This window comes from Syzygium oleosum, unplaced genomic scaffold, assembly GCF_021117445.2.
Source record: "Syzygium oleosum isolate NSW1041296 unplaced genomic scaffold, Sole_v2.1 Sole_v2.03, whole genome shotgun sequence".
Lineage (NCBI taxonomy): Eukaryota > Viridiplantae > Streptophyta > Magnoliopsida > Myrtales > Myrtaceae > Syzygium > Syzygium oleosum.
This window is the reverse complement of record NW_026607487.1, coordinates 6,355,395-6,379,983: the sequence shown is the minus strand read 5'-3', so window position 1 is coordinate 6,379,983 and position 24,589 is coordinate 6,355,395. Positions and strand designations below refer to the sequence as shown.

The following is a 24,589-nucleotide window of genomic DNA, read 5'->3' as shown; positions in this document are numbered from 1 at the left end:
GCTTGGAACAGGGTTTGGGTGAGAGATTTATGGCACGACCAAGTTTTGCGTTTAAGCTTCATGTTGCGAACGGCTTTGAATGATCGCCTTGGACGAGCGATTTGTGAGCGCGTTTGAGTCGTTTTTGTTAGCGTCTAAGCTTGGTTTAGTCGATTCGTTAGTGAAATGGTGTTTTACTTGGTGTTGACGTCGATTCTCATTTAATTGATAGGATTATGAGATCGTCGACGAATTTAGCCACGTTGTTTGGTTATGGGGCATTCCCAGGTGAGTGATGCTATCTTTTTTTGGAGTTTGTAAACTCATATTTTGAAAATGAGCAGTATGAGGCATATTATATGCAAAGTGTGATTTGGCTAAAAGGCAAATGTGATGTTCGTAGAATATTCGATGCATAATTTCGGATCGGGCATTTACTACTTTTTGGCTATTTGTGAATGATTTGGGAAACGTTTTATGAAAGACGTTCCTATTGAAATATTAATAGTTTATGAAATGAATTCTAAAATGGCTTGAGAAATGTCTTGTGATATTATAGTATGTCTGATGAATGGAGTTGGGAGGTATGATTATTTTGCGTTTGCGAGACCTTTATGTGAAAGAATTACATTGAATTTGAGTATGGTTTATGAAAGGTGATTTGATTCGGTTTGTGAAACCGATTGTGATATGGACTGGTAAAGGGCTAAGTGCTACGCGATAACATAACTTCGTGGGAGCCACCTCTAGGGCCTTGTATCATTGATACGTGTTGGTGAAGGGCTAAATGCTACACGATAATGTTAATTCGTGGGAGCCACCTCTAGAGCTTTGTTGTCAAGGACTAAGTGCTACACGGCGACTTGGGTCACGTGGGAGCCACCTTTAGGGCTTTGTATTATTAATATGTATAGTAAAAAACTAAGTGTTATACGATAATGTAAATTCGTGGGAGCCACCTCTAGAGTCTTGAGTTGAATATTGCACAAGGAATGGACCATTGGCACGTGATTTGACGAGTTTGATTATTGAATTGGACTAGTAATTATGCTTTTGATATTATGGATGAATGGATAATCATGCTATGAATATAGTTATATGGAAGTGGTATATAACTCATTTTACTCTTGTAAATTTGTTATATTATGATTGGTATAAATGAGTTATGCCCTTGGGTATTGATATGCTTGGAAGATATGTACGACTTACTGAGTTGTGGTTGCTTACCCCTTTCTTTCCCTAATCTTTTCAGGTTTCTTGGTTAGTAGCCTTTAGAGCGAGAGCGTTGTCATGGAGACTTTTGGGAGTTCGATTGCTTGTTGTCGTTTGAGGCTGCGTAGGTTTTGGGGTGTGACATGTGTTGATAGTTATTTATCTCAGCATTATTCTCTTATAAATATCCGCTTTATTCTAGATCCCCTTTTCAAAAGGAAAAATGCTGGTCTCTCCGTCTCATCTCTCTCTCTCTCGCTTATGAAGAAACTCAAATTCTCTTCAGAAGTTGCACATCGTACGCTCGTGGAAAGACATGATGATATAGGGGAGGCCCGAGGTTAATAGTGTTCTGAGGAGAGAGATTTTTGTTTTTCTACTTTCGCATGTTCACATTGATTCTTGAATTTCCGATATCAGACATCTTGGGCGGAAGTTCGTAAAATATGGCGGCCAATGCGACGGCTACTGTTTGCCCCGCGCCGATGCAGGCGACGTCAAACGGGTCGTTCCAGGGCGACAACCCTCTGGATTTCGCGCTCCCTCTGGTCATCCTTCAAATATGCCTCGTCGTGGTCTTCACGAGACTGCTTGCATTGATTCTCAGGCCTCTCAGACAACCAAGGGTCATCGCGGAGATCATTGTGAGTTTCTTACATATCATCGTTTGAGGAGAAAAGTGTTTATTGGGGAAATTCTAATGTTTTTTAAGATTCATTTCAATTCTGAAAAATGGAGTGCCATGTAATATGTTCTTTCCAAAAGGGTCCACCAAGTTCCTAGAGAAATCATCCACAACCTAACCGAGGTTCTGCAAAGCCTTTTCCTATTAATATGAATGCACGTGGCAGTTAATCTCAGTGAGGAAGAGGTAGTTTTTAAAGTTCATGTGAACTAGGGAAATTATTAATGTTGTCATCAAGTCTCACATTAGGGAAACAGTAAACACTTGGTTATTGAGATTCTTATGTCCCCAGGGTGGAATCTTGCTTGGGCCTTCGGCATTAGGAAGAAGCGAGAAATTCCTGCACACAGTTTTCCCGGCACAAAGCATGACCGTCCTCGACACGCTTGCGAACATAGGCCTCCTCTACTTCTTATTCTTGGTCGGCCTTGAGCTCGACATTCGTTCCATCAGGAAAACCGGCAAGAAAGCCTTAGGAATCGCCATAGCCGGTATCGGCCTCCCTTTCATCCTTGGAATCGGCACGTCGGTGGTCCTTCGGTCCACAATCTCCAAAGGAGTGAGCCAAGGCCCGTTCCTCGTCTTCATGGGCGTGGCCCTATCCATCACGGCCTTTCCTGTTCTGGCCCGCATACTTGCTGAGCTCAAGCTCCTAACCACTGACTTGGGCCGCATAGCCATGTCGGCGGCCGCCGTCAACGACGTTGCGGCGTGGATCCTGCTCGCACTTGCCATAGCCCTCTCAGGCAGCAACACTTCCCCGCTGGTCTCCCTGTGGGTCCTGCTCTGTGGGGTTGCATTCGTGTTATTTGCAATCTTCGCCCTCAATCCAGCACTCACCTGGATGGCACGCAGGTCACCCGAGGGTGAGCCCGTGAAGGAACTCTACATATGCATCACGCTGTCGCTTGTGCTGGCTGCGGGCTTCGTGACGGACACCATCGGCATACAAGCGCTCTTCGGGGGTTTTGTGGTGGGCATTGTGGTGCCGAAGGATGGGCCATTCGCCGGGGTCCTGATCGAGAAGATAGAGGACCTTGTGTCGGGGCTCCTCCTGCCACTCTACTTTGTGTCGAGCGGATTGAAGACAAATGTCGCGACAATACAAGGAGCGCAGTCCTGGGGGCTGTTGGTGCTTGTCATTTTCGCAGCTTGCTTTGGGAAAATTGTGGGGACAATGTCCGTGTCAATGTTGTGCAAGGTGCCATTTAAGGAAGCTGTCACTCTGGGGTTCCTGATGAACACCAAGGGTTTGGTGGAGCTCATTGTGCTCAACATTGGGAAGGACAGGAAGGTACAGTATGTTCATCCATTTCTCGCTAAACACAAAATTTTACAATTGGCAAATTGTCGTGCTTTATAATTAGTCCTAAGCTAAGAAGATCAATCCGGTAATTGCCAAAATTAATCTGCCATAACAAAGGCTTTTTAGGAAACAAGTTGGAATGACAGCAAATTGGTTACCTTTTTCGGCCCTTTGTCTCAGGTGCTGAATGACCAGACATTTGCAGTCTTAGTTCTAATGGCCTTATTCACCACCTTCATCACAACCCCTATAGTGATGGCTGTGTATAAACCGGCCAGGAGAGGAGTGCTGTATAAGCACCGGACGATCCGGCGGAAGGACCTTGACACCGAGCTCCGGCTGCTGGTCTGCTTCCATAGCACTTGCAACATCCCTACCATGATCAACCTCATCGAGTCGTCCCGCGGGATTCGGAAGAGGAGCCGCCTCAGCGTCTATGTCATGCACCTCATGGAGCTCTCAGAGCGACCCTCGGCCATTTCCATGGTGCACAAGGCACGGAGGAATGGCCTCCCGTTTTGGAACAAGGCCCGCGACGACCAGGACCAGATGGTGATCGCGTTCAAGGCCTACCAGCAGCTCAGTTCCGTCACCCTGCGCTCCATGACCGCTATATCCCCTCTTGGCACTATCCACGAGGACATCTGCACGAGCGCGCATCAGAAGCGGTCTGCGATGATATTGCTCCCATTCCACAAGCACCAGAGGTTGGATGGTGTGATGGAGTCATTGGGCTACTCCTTCCAAGCCGTGAACCAGAGGGTCCTACGCTATGCTCCGTGCTCAGTTGGGATTCTTGTGGACCGTGGCCTAGGAGGCACAACCCAAGTCTCTGCCAGCGATGTCTCGTACACGATCGTTGTGCCCTTTTTCGGAGGCCGTGATGATCGTGAGGCGCTCACCTTCGGGGTTCGCATGGCAGAGCATTCTGGGATTGTGCTGAGTGTCATGAAGTTTGTTTTCCCTCCAGGAACTGCAGTTGCAGCACAAGAAAGTAATGAAGATGATGACAACCCCAGCGATGATGATCTGTCAGAGTTGACTGCCAGCAAAAATGAGTCTATTGCCTATGAGGAGAAGGCTGTGGCAACTACGGAAGACATTGTTGCTGCATTAAAATCAATGAGCAAGTGCAATCTATTTATAGTGGGAAGGATGCCTTCCAATGTGCAGGTATTGGTGGACCGGGCGAGTGATTGTCCGGAATTGGGCCACGTCGGGAGCTACTTGGCCTCGTCGGGCTTCTCGACCACCTCATCAGTTCTGGTGGTTCAACAGTATAACCCGTTGGGGAGTCTTCACCCGCTGGTGGAGGAACAGGTGAACGCAGATGTCTATGACGTGCCAGAAACACCGATGGGAGATTACCCCCGTGGCAGTAATATGGTCTAAAGTTCTGTCTCACATGTACTTGTGCATCATCTTCTTGAAACTCAACAAAGTCCCTTTCAAATCACACTTATATAGAGTGAAACTATTAGGCCATCCTAGTCAAATAACAGATCTCCTCCATTCCCTGTTTCGAGGAGATTGCAATGGCGTGTACTTCATGTTACTATGCCTTGCAAATTGTGGAGCTAGTGAACCCTGGACATGCTCATGGGTATGAAACTGGAGCAGGTCGAGGCTTGACAAAATCTTTCAGAGACAGAAGACACAGGAGAGCGGTGGGAGATGTAAAATGTGTCACCTGTAATGTAAGTGTGCGACTTCATGGGGCAGAACATTGTGGGCACAAATGCTCACAAACACCAAGATCAATCTTATGCAAATATGTTTTATTTAGATTTATTATCTCAATATTGTAAACACTGTAATAAAGAACATTATCAATCAGAAGGGATTATTTTCTCTAGTGACTTCAGTTCCTTAGAACTGACAAGGCCAACTATGGCAAAAGAGGGAAGGGAGATGACAATATAACGTAGATTTCATATATCAACTCAAACCACCTCTCACAAGGATTTAAATGAATCATCTACAGAAATGAAAATGACAGCTCACCAACGTGACCAGTCGAACCTAGTCCATGTTCAGCCTATTGGAGCACAAGTCTCGTATGTAAGAATAAACAGAGAAAAGAGGAAATGAAGTTGAAATCGCCGAAGACTTCATTTGAACAGCTGTACATCACAAATGGAATCAGAGTGACAATGATCTCCTGTCACATTTCCTAGACCTACCTTAGCTTCCGGATTGGCAATGCTCATCCAAAGGACTTCTCAACTTCAGTCGCTTCCATTTTCAGCTCATTCAACAACTCCATTTCCTCGACTGATTTTCAGCTCATTCAACAACTCCATTTCCTCGACTGAGGCCTCTCTAGAAGTTTTCCTCATCTTGTCTAAGCTCTTTAAACCCTTCAGCCAACCTCTTTAACAAAGACATCTCGGTCTTTCCCACTTTTTGTACCTCATCTTCAATCTGCTTGACCTCCCTCACGATAGTCTTCTCGCCTTCCTCCATCGTCTTCTCTATTCTCTCCACAAGAGGCGGCTCAGGCCCGCAAGTACTATCGGTTCGGATGAAGTCTTTAGAGTCTCTTCCTACGCTCTTCGCAGCTCTTTCGAGTTCTGGTACGATATTATCTGGCAAAACCGCACTTCTTGTGTATAAAACAGCTCCTCCGTACCCATATCATGCATCATTCCTGCCCCGATAGTATACGAATATGTGATCATCTGGCTTGTTTTCTGTCTTGGATGACAATATATACCTGCCAAGTTTGTAGCGAAGAAGAAATTACTGAAAATGACATTCGTCAATTAACCAAACCAAAGTAATAATTTTCAAGAAGACATTATATCAGATAAATAATACACTTGATCATGAACGATATCATTTTGGCCACATCCCTGACTGCTATCGCAGGAAGTTTTCCTCCATGTTATTGATTATCTAATCTTCAGTATGAGCTTTCCAGTATTTCTTGACCCAATAATTTGTCAGTTCTAACTTTGAGACAACAAATTGAATACTAAGCGAAAACATTCAGCAGCTAATTTGTTTCATGCATTCATGCATAATTAAAAGTCTGTCAAATTTCCAAGCATTAAACCACAGAAACTCATACTTCTATTCCTCCAGGATAAAAGCTGAGTCACGTAATTCCCCACACATCACATACATGATCGGCCTTCTTTTGTTCGAGAATTTGAATAATAGAAGATGATTTGGAGGTCGCTCTGTACATATGAAGTCGAGGAAAATATTATAGTCATCAGAAGGAAATAAGTTTGCATGAGAAACTGGAACTTAGGAAATGTTGAAGAACTTGCCGCGAGGAATTACCAGTCATCTTGATAATGAAGATATTCATTATCGTGATTGTATAATATCCCGGGCTGTTCAGGGTCCTGTACAAATCTCTGTACGGCTGTTCGGGTGAAGAATGCACTATTTGGAGTGCGTATCCTCCACAACAGATTGCCCACAAGCTTGTTTGATTCCATATGAAATTCATGCAATTGGCAATCAAAAGCGTCAAAGGTGGGATTTAAGCCACTACAAATGAACCACTTCCGACTGAAATCTGCTATGTTGAAGCTCTTACCAGGAACTGCAGGATCAGGGACAGGAAATTCTACAACATCAGATTTCCGAGGTACACACTTCTTCCGCGAAACTGCACATTCATTGAATTCATCCACAACACTACTTTCAAAGAGATCCCCGCACTTGATCTGAAAAAATTAAAGATAAAACTTCTGTCAAAAAAGTGAGCAACTATACTTGAACTCCTGGCCGGGTTATTTGCTTTTTAAGCCAAATATAGCTCACTAAATCCAATTTTAGCAGAAACTAAATATTTTAAGCAGAGCATTACTATTCTGTTCTTCCTACTATTACATGAGAAGAAGCACAGAAAACTTGGACAGGTAATGCAGCAAAAAGGGTGAACTAATAAATCAACTATGAAAGGCGGCACCTAGGCTCTTAACCTGATGATTATTTCTCTCTTACAGTAGTGTTCATGTACGTAAATGTCTTTACGAAATGGTAAGTTCGGAGCAAACCTGGCATTCAGTCTCGTCAGGCCGATTGTTGCACGTCTGGAGACAAGCAACATTCGCAGCACATGATGGATTTGCGATGCACTTGGCCAGTTCTATCCTTCTCATTGAACCAATCAATCAACTCAGGAGCATTATTCTCCATTTTTTTACTATCATATTTTATAGTCATTGTATTACCCTCTAGCCTCCACATCAGCAATCAACTCCATAATAAGCACCTCATGTTTCGTCTACTAATATAGAAGACGAGCTACTGGTTTTTTGAACCCTCAAGAATAATGACATCAGCTATGAGGGAAAACTTAGCTGAAAAGATGACAAATTCCAACTTACAAAGTGACTCTTGGCACAGTAGCAGAGAATCCGAGCAAGGCCAGATGATAGGACTTCATCTTTTTCACGAACAAAGCTAACTATGACAGACAGACAGACAGCAATTTCTTATAAGCACGGGAGTATAAATATGATATCATGATTCCTTCAGTCAATCATGCTAAATAGTTTCAAGACAGTTCTTATTACGTCTACTATTTTTGACCAAATGTCAATTGTCCAGTCATCTCACATGTAATAAAGGCACAGGTGTCTCACATCCCGAAACCTACCAAGATGGGAGATGACATGGCCGTCCTTCCACCCGAAGGACGCAGCCTCAAATCACCCAAAAGTCCCTACGACATCGCTCTCGCTCTATTGGCTACTAACTAAAGAACCTAAAAAGATTAGGAAAAGAGAGGAGTGAGCAACCACAGCTCAGTAAGTAATGCGTATCTCTTCTAAGCAGATCAAATAACCACTATGCATGTATACATAAAGCTATACCAGAATTCCAGAAGTCAAACTAAAAATATAAAATACATATCGAATCACATAAGAGTTGTTTCATTTCAACAAGTTTTATATAATTTAGAAATACTCATTTAAATCATCATATACATCAATGATCAAGTCCAATGATAAATCTCTATTAAAAATCACGTCAGTGGTCCATTTCATTGACTTATATCAAATCACACATCAATGGTCTATTCCATTGATGAATCTCATATCACATTACACATCGATGGTCCATTCCATCAATGAATCTATTGCTCAATATCAAACTATGATCACGACACAAAGCCTTGTAACAAGGCTACCAAGATTCTCGCCTAGCAAGGTCTCCACCTACAAAGCCGGTGACTTGGCCCAGAAGGATATCCTAAACCCAGTATGCATACGCCCAATCCCTTCAACAGGCTCACAGCAATATTGAGCATCAACCAATCATTTTCCAATACCAGAAATCCAATCTGAAAATCAATCTCATAAACCAAACAATTAACTTTTCACAACATAACCCATCCGCCATTTTCTCAAACCATTTCTCAAATCATTCATAACCTAGCTTCACAAGACAATACACACACACACACACACATATATATATATATATATATATATATATATATATATATAAACTTTCATGACACATTTCATAATATGTTTCCATAACCATTTCATAATTCTTCATAAATCAATATGTATAACCTTCAACAAAAGAATTCTTTTCATAAAGAATTTCCACAATTCATTTCACGATAATCGATATATAAGTCATTTCCAGAAATGCTTTACCATGCCATTTCAAATAATCAATAGGGTAGTAAATGCCAGATCCGACCTTTTATGCAATAATAATGCTATTTAACTCATAACATATTTGATTCATATTGCTTTCAAAATATGAGTTTACAAACTCAAAGAGGAGATAGCACCACTCACCTGGAATCCCCAAAAATCAAACAATGACGCTAACTCGAACTGACGATCTCGTAATCCTAACAATTAAATGAGAATTGACGTCAAAACCAAGTAAAATATTACGATAACTACGAAATGGCTAAATGACACTTAAACGCTAACAATAAAACTCAAAAGTGCCCACAAATTGCTCATCCAAAGTGATTTTCCAAACCGTCTGCAATACGAAACTCGATCGCGCTAAAACTCTTTCCATCGAACTCTGATCCTAGCAAACTTATAATCAAAAGAAAGCCCGTTCAGAGTGTTACAAAAGCCCCAGCTTGGCCACCCCAAAATCGAACCGAAAACTGACGAAATATGGCCTGAATGTTGCCGGACGTGTACTGTTCACCTCTTGTGGAAAACTTCAAAAATTCGTCTTGGGCAAACGGTAAGTCCAAATCGAGATCCGTAAAATCCCACAGCTCTACGACATCCTAAACTACTAATTCTATATATATACATAGCTCAGCGACTAAAAAATCGGGCTTCACGACTTGAATTTTCCAAAATTCTGAATTTAAACCCTAAATCTGAAAACTTCTCCGATCGGACGAACGAAGGGCGCGAGTGCTTACCGAGTATTGAAATACAAAGTCAAATTGGCTAGGCGAGGTTCTTGCGGTGCAAAATCTCTTTTCCCTTTCTTCTTTTCATCCTTTCCGCTTTTTCCTCTTCCCCTTTCTGTTTCTGTTCTCAGCAAGGAGCTCTCGATCTCCTTTTAACTTAGCTGAGCCACTGTAGCTGCTTTTGACTTTTTGACTTTTCAAGCCCCTTTTTTTTAAATACCCGAATATTACTTTCATCCCTTCTTAAAAGAAATTTCGTCCTTGAAATTTGGACTTACCTCAACCATCAAACAAATGTGGATATTTGCGTTTTTCCTCCTCCTCATACTCCCAAGTAGCCTCCATGTGCAATTTTTCCATTGGATCTTAATGTATGTTCTCAATAAACTCCTCTATTTCTTTAAGCTTACCAGGACATTCCAAAAGTCAACCATGCTTTCGCTGCGTCTCTAATAAATATCAGTTTTGCTTTCTTTTCTATTTCAGGTTTATCATCACCGCATAATTATTCGATCGCAAAAAGGAGCTCATAGTTCATTCACATGAGCATCAGAAAACAGAAACCAGTCTAACCATACTTGCAAAACCTTCGGGACTCGTGACGTGTAGTACATGCAAAGCTTCATACTAGATTTCTTTTTCATGAGAGGGAAGTCTTTCTAGCATGTCTCGGAGAAAGAATTAGTTCTCTAAGACTCCATATAGGTCATTCCTCTTTGTATACAGTGAATGGGTATCATCGTCATCATCGATTATCAACTGATAGAATTTCCATCTAGACCATACCCCAAATGACCAGCATACAGAAGCTTTACCGTCAAGATCAGTTTCTTCATCTGCAAAATCCTAGAATCATCCATCAATTCGGCCAAACTTCTCTCTTTCTCCTTATAATCAGCTATATCCTTCAAGTTGTGTTTGTGCCTAGCTTTTGGGGGCTTTTAAACCATCCCGCCGAGAGGAGACCATCATGTATTCAGAAACTAGAGTGCTAGATTCTGTGTTATTGCCCACATGATTATCGCCATCGAAATTTAGAGCTTTAGCAACACTTTCCATCAAGCCTTCACAAAATTGTAGTTCAGGGAGCTCATTATAACCTTTCTGTCTCTAGGTTCTTCCTCAGCATATCAATCTTCCCTTAGATCGTTGTTAATCACTTGGGGGCCACAAAGATCAGCAGCAAGGGTTTTTAGTTCTTCAACTTTCTCCTTCCAAAGCTCTAGAAAACCAAAGAGAGGTTACCAAGAGAATTCAGTTCTTGATTATCTCAAAGTCTCTCTTCAAGAACACACTTCTATTCTTTTTGAATCTATAATCTTCTCCATCAAAGCTTGGTTTTCAATTAGTTTGTTGGAGTTATCTTCTTGCAAACGCTATTGAGTCATCTGTACATCAACCAATTTCTTGGGCATCACTTTCATATAAGTCCCTAGCGCCTCCTATTGTTGCTCCGCCTTGCCTAGATCCGATCTTAAGAGGTTTTCATCTCTAGAAGCTCATGCTTATCTTTTTCCAGCATCATATATTGCTCGGTCATGATTCTGAGCTCCTGCTCGAAGGAGTCTTTACTTGGCTCAAGCTTGTTACACTTTAATCCGAGTCCTCCCAGATAGGCTATTAGCATGGTGCTCTTAACTAGCGACTTTTGCTCTTCATCCTTGCCCCTTGTGAGCGATTTCTTTAATTGCCCTATTCTGTCCAAGATATGCCCTAAAGGCAATTTATCAAGTTGGGAAAGCATTTGTTGTTTCGCGATCTCACCTTCACGACCTACTTTCGCATCAATTTGAAAAGCCCTGAACACTAGATAAAATGCCATCTTCCGTCTTCCAATTTCATTTGCCAGCATTTCCCTTTCTAGTGGCTACTCGAGATTTTCACTCTCCAGTTCATTGATCAACTTATTGGATAATTAGGAGGCTTCAACGTGTTTCTCACATTCTAATTAGAGGGATAAATTCTTTGCTTTCAGATCTTCAACAAACTTTTCCAAGATGAATATCTCAACTTGTGCATTTATGTCTTTCTCCACTTCTTCCTCAAATTCCTTCTTCCTCATTTGAATTTCTTCTTGCAAAAAGCGTACATAGTTTTTCGGACCCGCCAAACGTGCCTCACTTGATTGTACGTGAGTTGCATGTTCTTGTTTTGCAACTCCTTCACTGTATGTCCGAAACATGTAGGGTCGAGACTTGCCTAGTCCAAACATTGTTGGCAAAGCCATGTGCAACTGACAAGCATCCCGCACGAGCTAGCACGTCAACTAAGCACTGCAAACGCTACTTGTGAGGCTTAATATAGCTATCTTAAGCTATCAAGCTGTAAATATCTAGATTATATGGCTGTAAATATGTAGGAAAATTGACTGATTGATAGGAGTAGATTTTTTCCTATTTAGGAGTTTTTTTTATCCTGGTTAAATCCCATAAATTGTGGGACTGCAGCTATTCTCCTATTTAGGCTTTGTTTCCTATTTTGTTTGCTGGGACTCCCCTATGTATTAGTCTATAAATATAACAATGTAAAGAGGTAGTATATATGAATGAGAAAAAGAATTTCTCTCCATCTAAAAATTCCACATGGTATCAGAGCTCTAAGCTAGATTTCTAGATTCCAAATTACAACCTTCATTGCTGTCTATTATTCTCCAGGAAATTTTTCCTTCAAATGCAGTCTTCATAGCTGCACTACTACTCTTATTTTCTTCCTAACCTTTACTCTCCAAAAATGTCCAATTCCGAAATCACACCTAAAACCACTTATCCTACCCCTTCTACCAAGAAACCATTGGAGGAGGTCGCCTTAACACACATGACAGGTGATCTTCAGAATATTGGACCAGACCTCATTTTGAATGAGAAGAACTATCTCAAGTGGTCACAATTTGTCGAGACGTATCTAAAGGTCAAAGGAAAACTCAGTCATCTGCTTGGGATAGGACCCAAACTAGGAGATCCTGATTGGGATGCATGGGATGAGGCTGATTTCATGATTATGTCATGGCTATGGAATTCCACAGAACCAGCCATAAGCGATACTTGTATGTTCTATCAACAGCAAAAGAGATCTGGGATTCCATCCAACGGACGTACTCAAGGGCTCGTGATGTAGCCCAGGTGTATGAAATTAAGGTGAAAACTAGTGGGACAAAGCAAGGAGGTAAGACTGTTACAGAGTATGCTAATTCTTTGCAGAACTTATGGGAAGAACTCGATCATTATTGAGTACTCCAGATGCGGTGTCCAGAAGATGCGGCCATTCCGAAGAATCTTATTGAAAAGGATTGAGTCTATGATTTCTTAGTCGGGCTTAATTTTGAATTCGACCAAGTCAGAATTCAAATACTTGGCAAGGAGGATGTGCCATCATTGGAGGAAACAATTTCCTTGATCCGGGCATAAGAAAGTCGTCGATCCGTCATGCTCGAACCACAAATAGTAGAAGGGTCAGCCTTGACAATCAAAAAGGTTGATGAAAAGGGTGACTTGCCAAGGAAAGACAACTGGGACCACTTGTGGTGTGCCTATTGCAAGAAACCGAGACATACAAAGGAGCAATGCTGGAAACTGAATGGCAAATAACTACTTCAGGCCAAGAATGGGTAAATCATGCAACATAGTCAAGGCCCCGGGTCTACCTAACTGACCAAGTTAGTCACGAAGAAGTTCAGGAGAAAACAGCCTTCAATAGTGAAGAAATTGAGAAAATAAGAGGTTTGTTAGGGTCTCTTAATAAACCCTCTAGTGTATGCTCTCTGGCACTCTCAGGTAATTCTTGGATTGTTGATTCGGGGGCTACCGATCATATGACTCACACCCCATCCCATTTCAACACCTATACACCTTGTCCTAGCAATAGGAAGATTTTTATGGCAAATGGTCTCTTGCGACTATTGCAGGGGTTGGAGATATTTCTATCATAGCTAATATTGTCCTTAAAGACGTTCTTCATGTCCCTAAACTGTCTGCCAATCTTATATCTATACAAAAACTCACAAAAGATCTTCATTGTCAAGTCATTTTTTACCCATTCTACTGTGTTTTTCAGGATCAGGACTCGGAGAGGAGGATTGGACTTGCTAAGGAACAAAATAGGCTGTCCTACCTTGAGACACCTCTCACTGCAAGAAGAATCATGAATAATCCATCTTCATCGTTTCTTAGCACTTCAAATAAAGAAGCTATTTGGCTTCATCATTTTCATTTTGGTCATCCGTCCTTTCAAGTCTTGAGTATTATGTTTCCACCCTTGTTTAAAGGTTTGACTATTAAAGATTTCCATTGTGATGTTTGTGAGTTAACCAAGCATAATCGTGTGCCATTTCCTATTAGCAATCATCGTAGTTCTAATGCTTTTGACTTGATCCATAGTGACATTTGGGGACCTTCCACGATTCCAAACATCTCTGGAGGTCATTGGTTTTTCACTTTAATTGATGATTGCTCTAGGATCACATGAACTTTCTTACTCAAACATAAATCTGATGTGAGTAGCATTATTCCTTCCTTCCATTCCATGATTCAAACTCGGTTTGGGGTTAAGATCAAGGTCTTTCGATTTGATAATGCTAGAGATTACTTCAATCAAGTATTGTCCTCGTATTTTCAAAAGGAAAGTATTATCCATAAATCATCTTGTGTGAATACACCACAACAAAATGGGGTTGCTGAAAGAAAAAATGGTCATCTCCTTAACACAACTTGTGCCCTATTGTTTCACGGGCAAGTTCCTAAAACATATTGGGGGGAAGCTATTCTTACAGCCACATACAAGATCAATAGACTACCCTTACGTACATTAGACCACAAGACTCCTATGGAAGTTCTTCCTCAGTTCTATCCTCACTTTCGTACATCTAATGGTCTTACACCTTGAGTCTTTGGTTGTACTTCCTTTGTCCACATTCATCATCATCAACGAGGAAAGTTAGATCCACGTGCAATCAAATGTGCGTTTCTTGGTTACTCACAAACACAAAAGGGCTATAAATGTTGTCATCCCCCTTCCAAAAAATTCTATCTCTCTGCAGATGTCACTTTCGTTGAAAATAAACCCTATTTTTCACAACCTTATCTTCAGGGGGAGATTTCAGTCATGGAAGATAAGGGCCATGGTGTTATTGATAACCTGGATTTATTGTCCAATGTCCCTGTCAACCCAAACTTGTCCACTGTAGCTCATGAACCTACCTTGAATCCTATCTCTTGCCCACCACAATCTCCCACACACCAACCTGATTTTGTTTCTATTCCCACTAGTCCAACTCATATATATGATTCTATGAGATTTTCTCAGGTGTATTCAAGGAGGACATCCGTTCCAACACAAGAGCAGGTCCAAAATGCCACTCCGGGTGCTGCCAATGAGAATACGGTAAATCCTAAACCTCCTTTGAATAAACAACTTAGTGATACACCTGAGGCTGATCTTGATTTACCTATTGCTATTAGAAAAGGGATTAGAGCGTGCACCAAGAAACTAGTTTATCCATTATCAGATTCTGTGCCCCTTAATAGATTATCATCACCATACCAAAACTTTATTGTAGTTTAAACTCTTTTGCTGTCCCTAACACTTTGTCTGAAGCATTGTCAAAAGAGGAACGGAGGAATGCCATGGTAGAAGAGATGAAGGCACTGGAAAAAAAAACGTGGGAAATTGTTGACAAGCCAAAAGGGAAAAATCTAGTTGGGTGCAAGTGGGTATTCATTGTAAAGTACAAGGCAGATGGCTCTCTAGAGAGATACAAAGCAAGATTGGTTGCAAAAGGTAACACTTAAATATATGGAGTGGATTACCAAGAGACATTTGCACCGGTGGCTAAAATGAATACTGTAAGAATTTTACTGTCTTTAACTGCTCATTTTGATTGGGAACTTCAACAATATGATGTAAAGAATGCATTTTTACATGGAGATTTGGAAGAGGAAATCTACATGAGCATCCCACCTGGTTTTGAAGGAAAGGAAACAACAGAAAAGGTTTGTAGACTTAAAAAGGCACCATACGGGGCTCAAGCAGTCACCTAGAGCTTGGTTTGGACGGTTCGCTAGAGTCATTAAGGCATCTGGGTATAAACAAAGCCAGGGAGATCATACACATTTTATAAAACATTCGGACACAGAGGGAGTTACAGCGTTATTGGTGTATGTTGATGACATAATAGTCACGGGCAATGATGAAAGGGAGAAACAGTAGCTGAAACAATACTTGATTCAGAAGTTTGAAATAAAGGAGTTAGGAAAGCTACGGTATTTTCTGAGAATTGAGGTTTCGTACTCAAGGCAAGGGATCTTTATTTCACAACGAAAGTACGTGACGGATCTTTTGGAAGAAACCGGGAAACTTGGTTGCAAACCAGTAACTACTCTGATTGAGCCAAACCAGAGACTAGCACAAGCACAAGAGGAAGCAGCAGTGGATCGAGAAATGTATCAGAGATTGGTCGGAAAGTTGATCTACCTTGCTCATACCTGGCCAGATATCTCTTATGTAGTAAGCTTGATTAGTCAATTCATGCATAATCCAAAGGAGTCACATCTACAGGCTGCTCATCGAGTCCTACACTACTTGAAAGGGAGCCCAGGGAAGGGAGTACTATTCAAGAAGAGTCCTGATCTTAAGCTTGAGGCTTATACAGATGCGGATTATGCTGGATCCGTGGTTGACAGGAGGTCTACAACTGGTTATTGTACCTTCCTAGGAGGTAACCTAGTAACTTGGAGAAGTAAAAAATAGAATGTGGTGGCAAGATCTAGTGCAGAATCTGAGTTTAGGGCCGCAGCTCAAGGAATATGTGAGTTATTGTGGGTCAAGATCATTCTTGATGACTTGGAGGTCGAGTGGCAAAGTCCTATGAAGCTATTTTGTGACAATAAATCTGCAATTAATATTGCTCATAATCCTGTGCAGTATGATAGGACAAAGCACATTGAGATCGATAGGCACTTCATCAAGGAGAAACTTGAAGAAGGACTAATTTGTTTGTCTTATGTTCCTTCAGGACAGCAAGTGGCAGATGTCTTGACCAAAGGGCTTAATGGTGGAAGTTTTCACGAGCTAGTTACCAAGTTGGGAATGGAGGATATCTATTCACCAGCATGAGGGGGAGTGTCGAGCTGTAAATATCCAGATTATATGTCTATAAAAATATGTAGGAAAATTGACTGATTGATAGGAGTAGATTTTTTCCTATTTATGAGTTTTTTTATTCTGGTTAAATCCCACAAATCGTGAGATTGTAGTTGTTCTCCTATTTAGGTTTTGTTTCCTATTTTGTTTGCTAGGACTCCTCTGTGTATTAGTCTATAAATATAACAATGTAAAGAGGTAGTATATATGAATGAGAAAAAGAATTTCTCTCCATCTAAAAATTTCACATCAGCTATTTGATTGAAAATCATTAGTCCATCTTCCACTAGCCCGGCAGGATGCAATTTCTCCGGCACCATTAACTCCATAACCTTTCAACATTACATTCCAAAAGACTATATCCCGAAGACAACCATCTCCTCGGACACATGGAGGGCTGGTTCTACGAGCCGATGTTTTGATTATGCTTATACGAGACTATACTTGACTGCTCTACATAGCAAAAGACCAGATCCAAATTCATGACAGTGAAGCTGCTCGCAAAGATACAGTGCAGCGAGCTCCGTAAAAGCGATTAGAACAGCAACCAATGACATTGAATAAAGGCGAAAGCTTTCTTCCTCTTGTGCTCGTTCTCTTACCCAGAGGCACAAAGCCTCTTGTGAACGTCCAAAATATGTACATTCTTGATAATCGAGCTATGAACATATTCTAGTTTAGTGAACCTAAAGCAGCACATGCCCAAACTACGGACACCATTGTCACTAAACCAGGTACTATGCTAACCATCCTAAGTCTGTTAAAGAGTACTAGGGCCTCTTTGAAAGGATCGTTATACACAAACCCATTAACGACCGCATTGAAAGATATCAAACCTGTGTTCTTTAGTCCCTGAAACACCTTGTAAGAGCCACCAACAATTCTGCATCTTGCATAAGCATCTAACAATGCAGTGCCCACAATCAAACTATGCTCTTGCCCATTCTTAACAATCAATCCATAAACACATTGACACCACAAGTCGCTAAAACCTGCAATACCAACAACTACTTCAATCATGGTAAAAGAATTCGGGACCACACCGGACATTCTCTGCAAATCTCTTTCGATGAGAGTATGACCTTGCCTTTCCACTAATGATTGTGTCAGCTGATCCAAACTTTGACAGAAACCACTGTGAAGGAGATTGGAAGCACTCCTACTCAAACGTCCCTGAGCTCCATGTTGTTATCATCACCAGGAGGATGGAATCTATTTACATTTTAAGAGGACCAGCACGCTATGCTCTAGGAGGACCCGTAGACCCTTCAGGCCACATTCCCACTACTTTGTGAGGGCCAACATCATTATGCCATATGTCCTGAATTTGATGTAGGTATTGTTCCCTCATAATTGTTGGAGCTCCACGGGCCCAGTCACTAGTTGAATTTGTGGGCCAATTGCCTTCCATAACAACTATTTTATCATCCCTAAACTTCGTTAAATTGTGCAACAGTTTGCTGTTGCCCTTCTCCCCTCTTGCCAGCCACATTTTGTTCTCAGTTTCCACCTTCATTAGATGTATCTTGCCAATTCACACTTTCAGCACCTGCATTGTTTTTGTTGTTTATTACTCGATCCCATGGACAGTCGCTATCATTTGCTTGGCTAGTGGATTGTAACGGTTCGTGGTTTTCTTGTTTAATATCCAATGAAGTTCTGGGAGTCCTGACATTTCTGGACTCATTGCCAACATCAACAGATGCAAAATTAGACTGCATATTAGCCTAAACGCAAACAAAATTTCTAGTCTGGAACGGAATCCTTCCCCTTAAACCAGAAACAGTATGTTATTGTCGCAATTGAACCAATTCACTTATTACTATAGAAGAAGGCCTTTCTTCTTCCACTGTTCTTTCATTTCGCAAAAAAAATTCACCCTCGTACACACAAACAAAGTATGTCCAGCTGAATATGCTCTAATTGACCATCCTCGGTGACAGCAACAAAATCTTCATAAACTTTATCACCTTGAGCATCTAAGCACCTTGTCTTGCTCCCTTCCTACGAGTCAGGACTTAGATCATTTTTATCTCCCTGTCAAAACCGCACCTCGAGAACCTTAAGATACATTTTCAGTATCAAAGGTAATAACTCGCTTGCCTTTGTTATCCTTTACAAGGCGAAGCATACTTCGCTGAATTAGAACCGACGATCACTTAGATCCCAAAAGAGACATACACCCTAGTACTCAATAAAAGACTAACACACTAAAAACTAACACACGACCTCACAACGTCCCATAAAATCTACACCTAAATGGATCACAACCTAAGCTCTGATACCACAAGATGTCACACCCTGAAACTTACCAGGATGGGGGATGACATGGCCGTCCTTCAACTCAAAGGACGCAGCCTCAAACCATCCAAAAGTCCCTACGACATCGCTCTCGCTCTATTGGCTACTAACCAAAGAACCTGAAAAGATTGGGAAAAAAGAGGGCTAAGCAACCACAGCTCAATAAGTAGTGCATATCTCTTCTAAGCTGATCAAGCAACCACTATGCACGTATACATAAAGTCATACCAGAATTCCAGAAGTCAAACTCAAGATATAAAATACATATCGAGTCACATAAGAATTATTTCATTTCAACGAGTTTTATAAAATTCAAAAATACTCATTTAAATCATCATAAACATCAATGGTCAAGTCCATTGATCGATCTCTATTAAAAATCACGTCAGTGGTCCATTCCATTGACTTATATCAAATCACACATCAATAGTCTATTTCATTGATGAATCTCATATCACATCACACATCGATGGTCCATTCCATCGATGAATCTACTGCTTAATATCAAACTATGGTCACGACACAAAGCCTTGTAACAAAGCTATCAAGGACATGTTTGGCAACTTGCCAAACAGTGAAAATTTCTGTTCTTTTGTTCCTAGAATCAGTTTGGAAACAGAAATGCGTTTGTTGAAATTTTTGTGCCTGGACACAATTTTGCAAAAAATTATTTCCAAAATCAGTTTTAGAACAGAATCAAGAAGCAAAAAAAAGTAGCTTCTTGATTTTGGAACAATTTTTCCAAAACTAATTCTTCTTGGTTTTTTTCTTTTTTTGGTTTTTATTGTTCTTTGGCCAGCCACCCGCCGGTGACTGGCGACGGCGTTGCGGCCCTCGCCGCCAGGGCAAGGGCGGCTCGCGGCCGCGACGACAAGGTGGACCTCGCTGTTGCCACCCAGGTCCGTCTCTTGGGTGGCAATGGCGAGGTCGGCCTCGCTAGATTTGGGCAAGGTCGAGCCTCCCTTGCCGGCCCTGGCCTGTGGCCGCTTGCCGGCGGCCGTGACGCCCTCACCGGCCTTGGCCTGTGGCCGGTTGCCGGCGCCGGCGACCGGCCATGGCCAAGGAAAGAAAGAAAAAAAAAGAAAAAAAATAAAGAAATATTAAAAAATTCAAAATATTATTAATAAAATGAAATTTTGTTTAGTTACCAAACGCATTTCTGTTCTTTTTTTATTCTAAGAATAGAAATTCTGGGCAGTTACCAAACGCCTTTAAATGCTTAGAAATTATTTCTGGACACAAAATAAAAAAGAATCATTTCTGAGCAGAATTTGTTCCCACACACAGAATGGTTGTCATGCGCAGCCCAAGATTCCCCCCTCGGCAAGGTCTCCACCTACAAAGCCGGTGGCTCGGCCCAAAAGGATATCCTAAACTCGATATGCATACTCCCAAGCCCTTCAATGGGCTCACAACGATATTGAGCATCAAATAATCATTTTCCAATACCAAAAATCCAATCTGAAAATCGATCTCATAAACCAAACAATTAACTTTTCACAACATAGCCCATCCGCCATTTTCTCAACCATTTCTCAAATCATTCATAACCCAGCTTCACAAGACAATATATATATAAACTTTCATGACACATTTCATAATATGTTTCCATAACCATTTCATAATTCTTCATAAATCAATATGTATAACCTTCTACAAAAGAATTCTTTTCATAAAACAAAAGAATTCTTTTCATAAAGGATTTCCTCAATTCATTTCACGATAATCGATATATAATTCATTTCCAGAAATGCTTTACCATGCCATTTCAAATAATCAATAGGGTAGTAAATGCCCAATCCGAGCTTTTATGCAATAATAATGCTATTTAACTTATAACATATGTGACTCATATTGCTTTCGAAATATGAGTTTACAAACTCAAAGAAGAGATAGCACCACTCACCTAGAATCCCCAAAAATCAAATAACGACGCTCACTCAAACGGACGATCTTGTAATCCTAACAATTAAACGAGAATCGACGTCAAAACCAAGTAAAATACTACGATATCTACGAACTGGCTAAATGATTCTTAAACGCTAACAAGATAACTCAAAAGCGTCCACAAATTGCTCATCCAAAGCGATTATCCAAACCATCCGCACGGCGAAACTTGATCGCGTCAAAACTCTTTCCATCAAACTCCGATCCTAGCAAACTTATAGTAAAAAAAAAGCCCATTTAGAGTGTTACAAAAGCCCCAAATTGGCCACTCCAAAATCGAGCCGAAAACCGACGAAATATGGCCTGAACGTTGCCAGACGTGTACTGTTCACCTCTTGTGAAAAATTTCAAAAATTCGTTTCGGGCAAACAGTAAGTCGAAATCGAGATCCGTAAAATCCCACGGCTCTACGACACCCTTAACTACCAATTCTATATATATACGCAGCTCAACGACTCAAAAATTGAACTTCGTTGCTTAAATTTCCCAAAATTCCGAATTTAAACCCTAAATCTGGAAATTTCTCCGATCGGACGAACGAGGGACGCGAGTGCTTAACGAGCGTTGAAATACGAAGTCGAATTGTCTAGGGGAGGTTCGTGCGGCGCAAAACCTCTTTTGCCTTTCCTTATCTTCTCCTTTCCCCTTTTTCGTCTTCCCTTTTCTGTTTCTGTTATTGGCAAGGAGCTCTCGGTCTTCTTTTAACTTAGCCAAGCCACTGTAACTACTTTTGACTTTTTGACTTCTTTTTTTTTTAATACCCGAATATTACAAAACTTAACGGAGAAAATACCTGCACTCTTTTAGCAAGCAAGCGCAGGTTTTGAGAGCATCAACTGCATCAGCAGAGGGAATTATCAAGAATGCGCATGCAGCTAAAGCAGCTAGTTTGGTGACGTGTCGCTGATTCCATTCTCTTGCTAATTGAAATATCTCCCGTGCACTCTCAGTTACCTTGAAAGAGACAAAACCATGTCAAGGACCTAGCGATTCTCCATGAATGGAACAAGAGAAAACTTGAAGTCACCCACTACTTTAGGCACTCTCGAACGACTTCCGCGCAATGAAGAAACTTCGTCTTTCCTCGGCAATGGCAAACCAGAACAACTTGATTCGAAACGACAATGGCTCTCTTGACAGCATTTCATTTCCAAGTACCTCGTTGTCTTTATGCCCGTCCACATAGTCGCCCGAGCTTTGCCGTGATGGCACAGCAACTTCATATGAGAACTTCTATCAGCCAAAATGTTAACCGCAATAGACGCAGCACCAATGCTCTCGTTGCGGAACAGGCAGATGGACCGCGCAGCAGCCGATGCCATGGTTCGGAATTTTCTCCTCCTACTGCAAGCTGATTCACCCCACGAAATTAGCTTCTTTCACCGTGAACTAGTCTTGCACTCACGCCTCATCTCCCAAACAACAGGGAAGTAATGCCAACCCAGAAGATCAAACAGTCATGTTCCCACCATATTCAACTCAAAATCCAATCTTGGCTTAAACTCCGGACATGGGACATTGAAATTCTCAATCAATAACAAGAAACTGAACGCACAAAGACCCCAGGAACTACTCCAACCAGCCGATTCATGGCTTCCAATTCATGAAGACCCATCACCAAACTAATGGCCCAGCTAAAGAAGAAGAGGAAAAAAACTGACCTTGACGACAGGCGGGCAGGATTCGAGAATGGAGAGAGGCTCGCTTCTGTTCATCTCGAAGAAAAATTCGGACTTTGCAGAAGAAGTGACGAGAAAAAGAGGCGCCAAGCTGCGTGGGACTTGGAAGGGAGGGAAGCCGGATAAGAGATTGTGTGGAAATAAGGCATGTGACGTTGTTGTGATTATTTCAATATTTCAATCTCACTCTACATTTCTTTTTATTATTATCAATTTTCTTAAATTATATTAGTGATTTCCTCTGAGCAAATAGCATTTTCAGTTTCTCCTGTTAAATTCTATAATATAAACCGGAATCATTTTTAGGCTCCGTTCGTTTGGCGGAAAATATTCTCCTTTTGGAAAATATTTTCCCGGAAGTCATTTTCCTGGAAAATATTTTCCCGGAACATATTTTTCCGGTGTTCGGCGACCAATATGAAAAAGTTTCGGAAAATATTTTTCGCCGGCGACTGGCGGCGGCCCGCGGCGGCGTCCAGCGACCGGCGGCGGGCATGGCGGCCCGCGGCGGCGTCCAGGCGGCGGCGGCCGGCGGCCGGGCGGCAGCGTTGTCCGCGGCGGCGGCGGCCGGCACCGACGGCCAACGGGCGGCGGCGGCGGCAACGGCGGCCGGCGACCGATGGCCAACGTCCGGCGTCTAGCGGGCGGTGGCGGCCGGCGGCGGCGGCCGGCCGCGGCCGGCGACCTTAGTGAAGAAGAAGAAGAAGAAGCTCGGAAAATGATTTCCGCTTTTGAAGAAGAGGAAGTCATTTTCCATAGACTTAGGCTATTTTGTGAGGGGGGAAGGAAAATATTTTTCCACGGAAAACGTTTTCCGCCCCCCGAACACCGGAAAACCCGGAAAATATTTTCCGGGAGAATATTTTCCGCCAAACGAATGGAGCCTAATGTATGTTTAAGTTTCTTTTCTTTCAACATATGTGCATTGTGCAGCCTTGGTTTTTGAAAATACATATAATATGCTTTAAACGATTTTTAATTAAATTGGTCGTTGGTTTAAGAAATAATTTACACACTGGCTATTGGATTACCGACAACATAGTAGAATTCGATAATAAAACTAATTCCGAAAACACGTGTCATTCACTCGATGGCGAATGTGTTAGCATATCTAATAATCTTTTCAAAGAAAGGAAAATAAATGAAGATTTGAAGCACCAAAGGAAATGATTTTTACCAAAAAAAATAATTATAGTTTTCTGAGAACAATCGTTCGTAGATATTAATAGTTGAAGACATTAAAAAAAAATTCCTTATGCAAGTTATGTTTATGATCGGTGAATAGGATATGATATTGTGTATCAATTTTCGATGTTGTAGATTTGTTATTTGATCTTTTCGTCAACCACTATGGTAACATTGTATTCTCAACAATAAAAGATTAGAGATACGCTCCTTGTTGCCCATCCTTGATCCGTTCAAGAACCGATCGTTGAGGGTTCAACTCTTGCCCACAAAGAAACTCAGATTTAAGTAGGAGGTTATGGCGGCACATTACAATGCTTGTTTCCCTGTAAGTAGCTGGCTCATGGAGGTCGTGTTCCAAGATTATGAGAAAAACGGAATTATTAATTTAGATTCATGCAACGCACAACCATTGATCTGTTATTTAAAAGTGACATTTCAGCATTAAATGCAATTTATTTGGAGACGGCGAATGAATAAGCCGAAAAAACCAAGTAAGTGCATATTCTTTAAAGAAAATAATTTATGATGCAAAAGTCACTTTTCAGCATTCAATTATATTTATTTAATGTCGGCACCTAAATTAGCCAAAAACCAAATTGTCCACGCTATTTAAAAGACTATGATTAATTGTCTTTATGTTTATAAAGAAATTAAGAAGGGACATATAAATTGTATTCGAGAATTTGAAATCCGGCTCAAACATTTAAGTGCTAAATTTACAGATATTCTTCTGATTCCATAATCTAATTATGTTACTCTTATTTCTATTTCTTACTACTTAATTTCTT

At 41.3% G+C, this 24,589-nt stretch overlaps 2 protein-coding genes across 2 annotated transcripts; one reads left to right on the top strand and one right to left on the bottom strand.

Annotated features, from left to right (window-relative positions):
• Window positions 1–1,637: 1,637 nt before the first annotated feature.
• Window positions 1,638–5,246, top strand: LOC115661810 (cation/H(+) antiporter 19-like). The gene is made up of 3 exons (XM_030584011.2): window positions 1,638–1,835; window positions 2,169–3,170; window positions 3,363–5,246. The coding sequence occupies exons 1-3, from the start codon at window positions 1,638–1,640 to the stop codon at window positions 4,572–4,574; spliced, it is 2,412 nt and encodes an 803-aa protein (XP_030439871.1). The 3' UTR covers window positions 4,575–5,246.
• A 219-nt stretch (window positions 5,247–5,465) lies between these two features.
• LOC115661811 (violaxanthin de-epoxidase, chloroplastic-like) lies at window positions 5,466–22,736 on the bottom strand. The gene is made up of 6 exons (XM_056309698.1): window positions 22,596–22,736; window positions 21,969–22,285; window positions 21,728–21,888; window positions 7,199–7,295; window positions 6,474–6,865; window positions 5,466–5,898 (listed from the first exon to the last, which is right to left on the bottom strand). The coding sequence occupies exons 2-6, from the start codon at window positions 22,254–22,256 to the stop codon at window positions 5,820–5,822; spliced, it is 1,017 nt and encodes a 338-aa protein (XP_056165673.1). The 5' UTR covers window positions 22,257–22,285; window positions 22,596–22,736; the 3' UTR covers window positions 5,466–5,819.
• Between the last annotated feature and the right edge of the window lie 1,853 nt (window positions 22,737–24,589).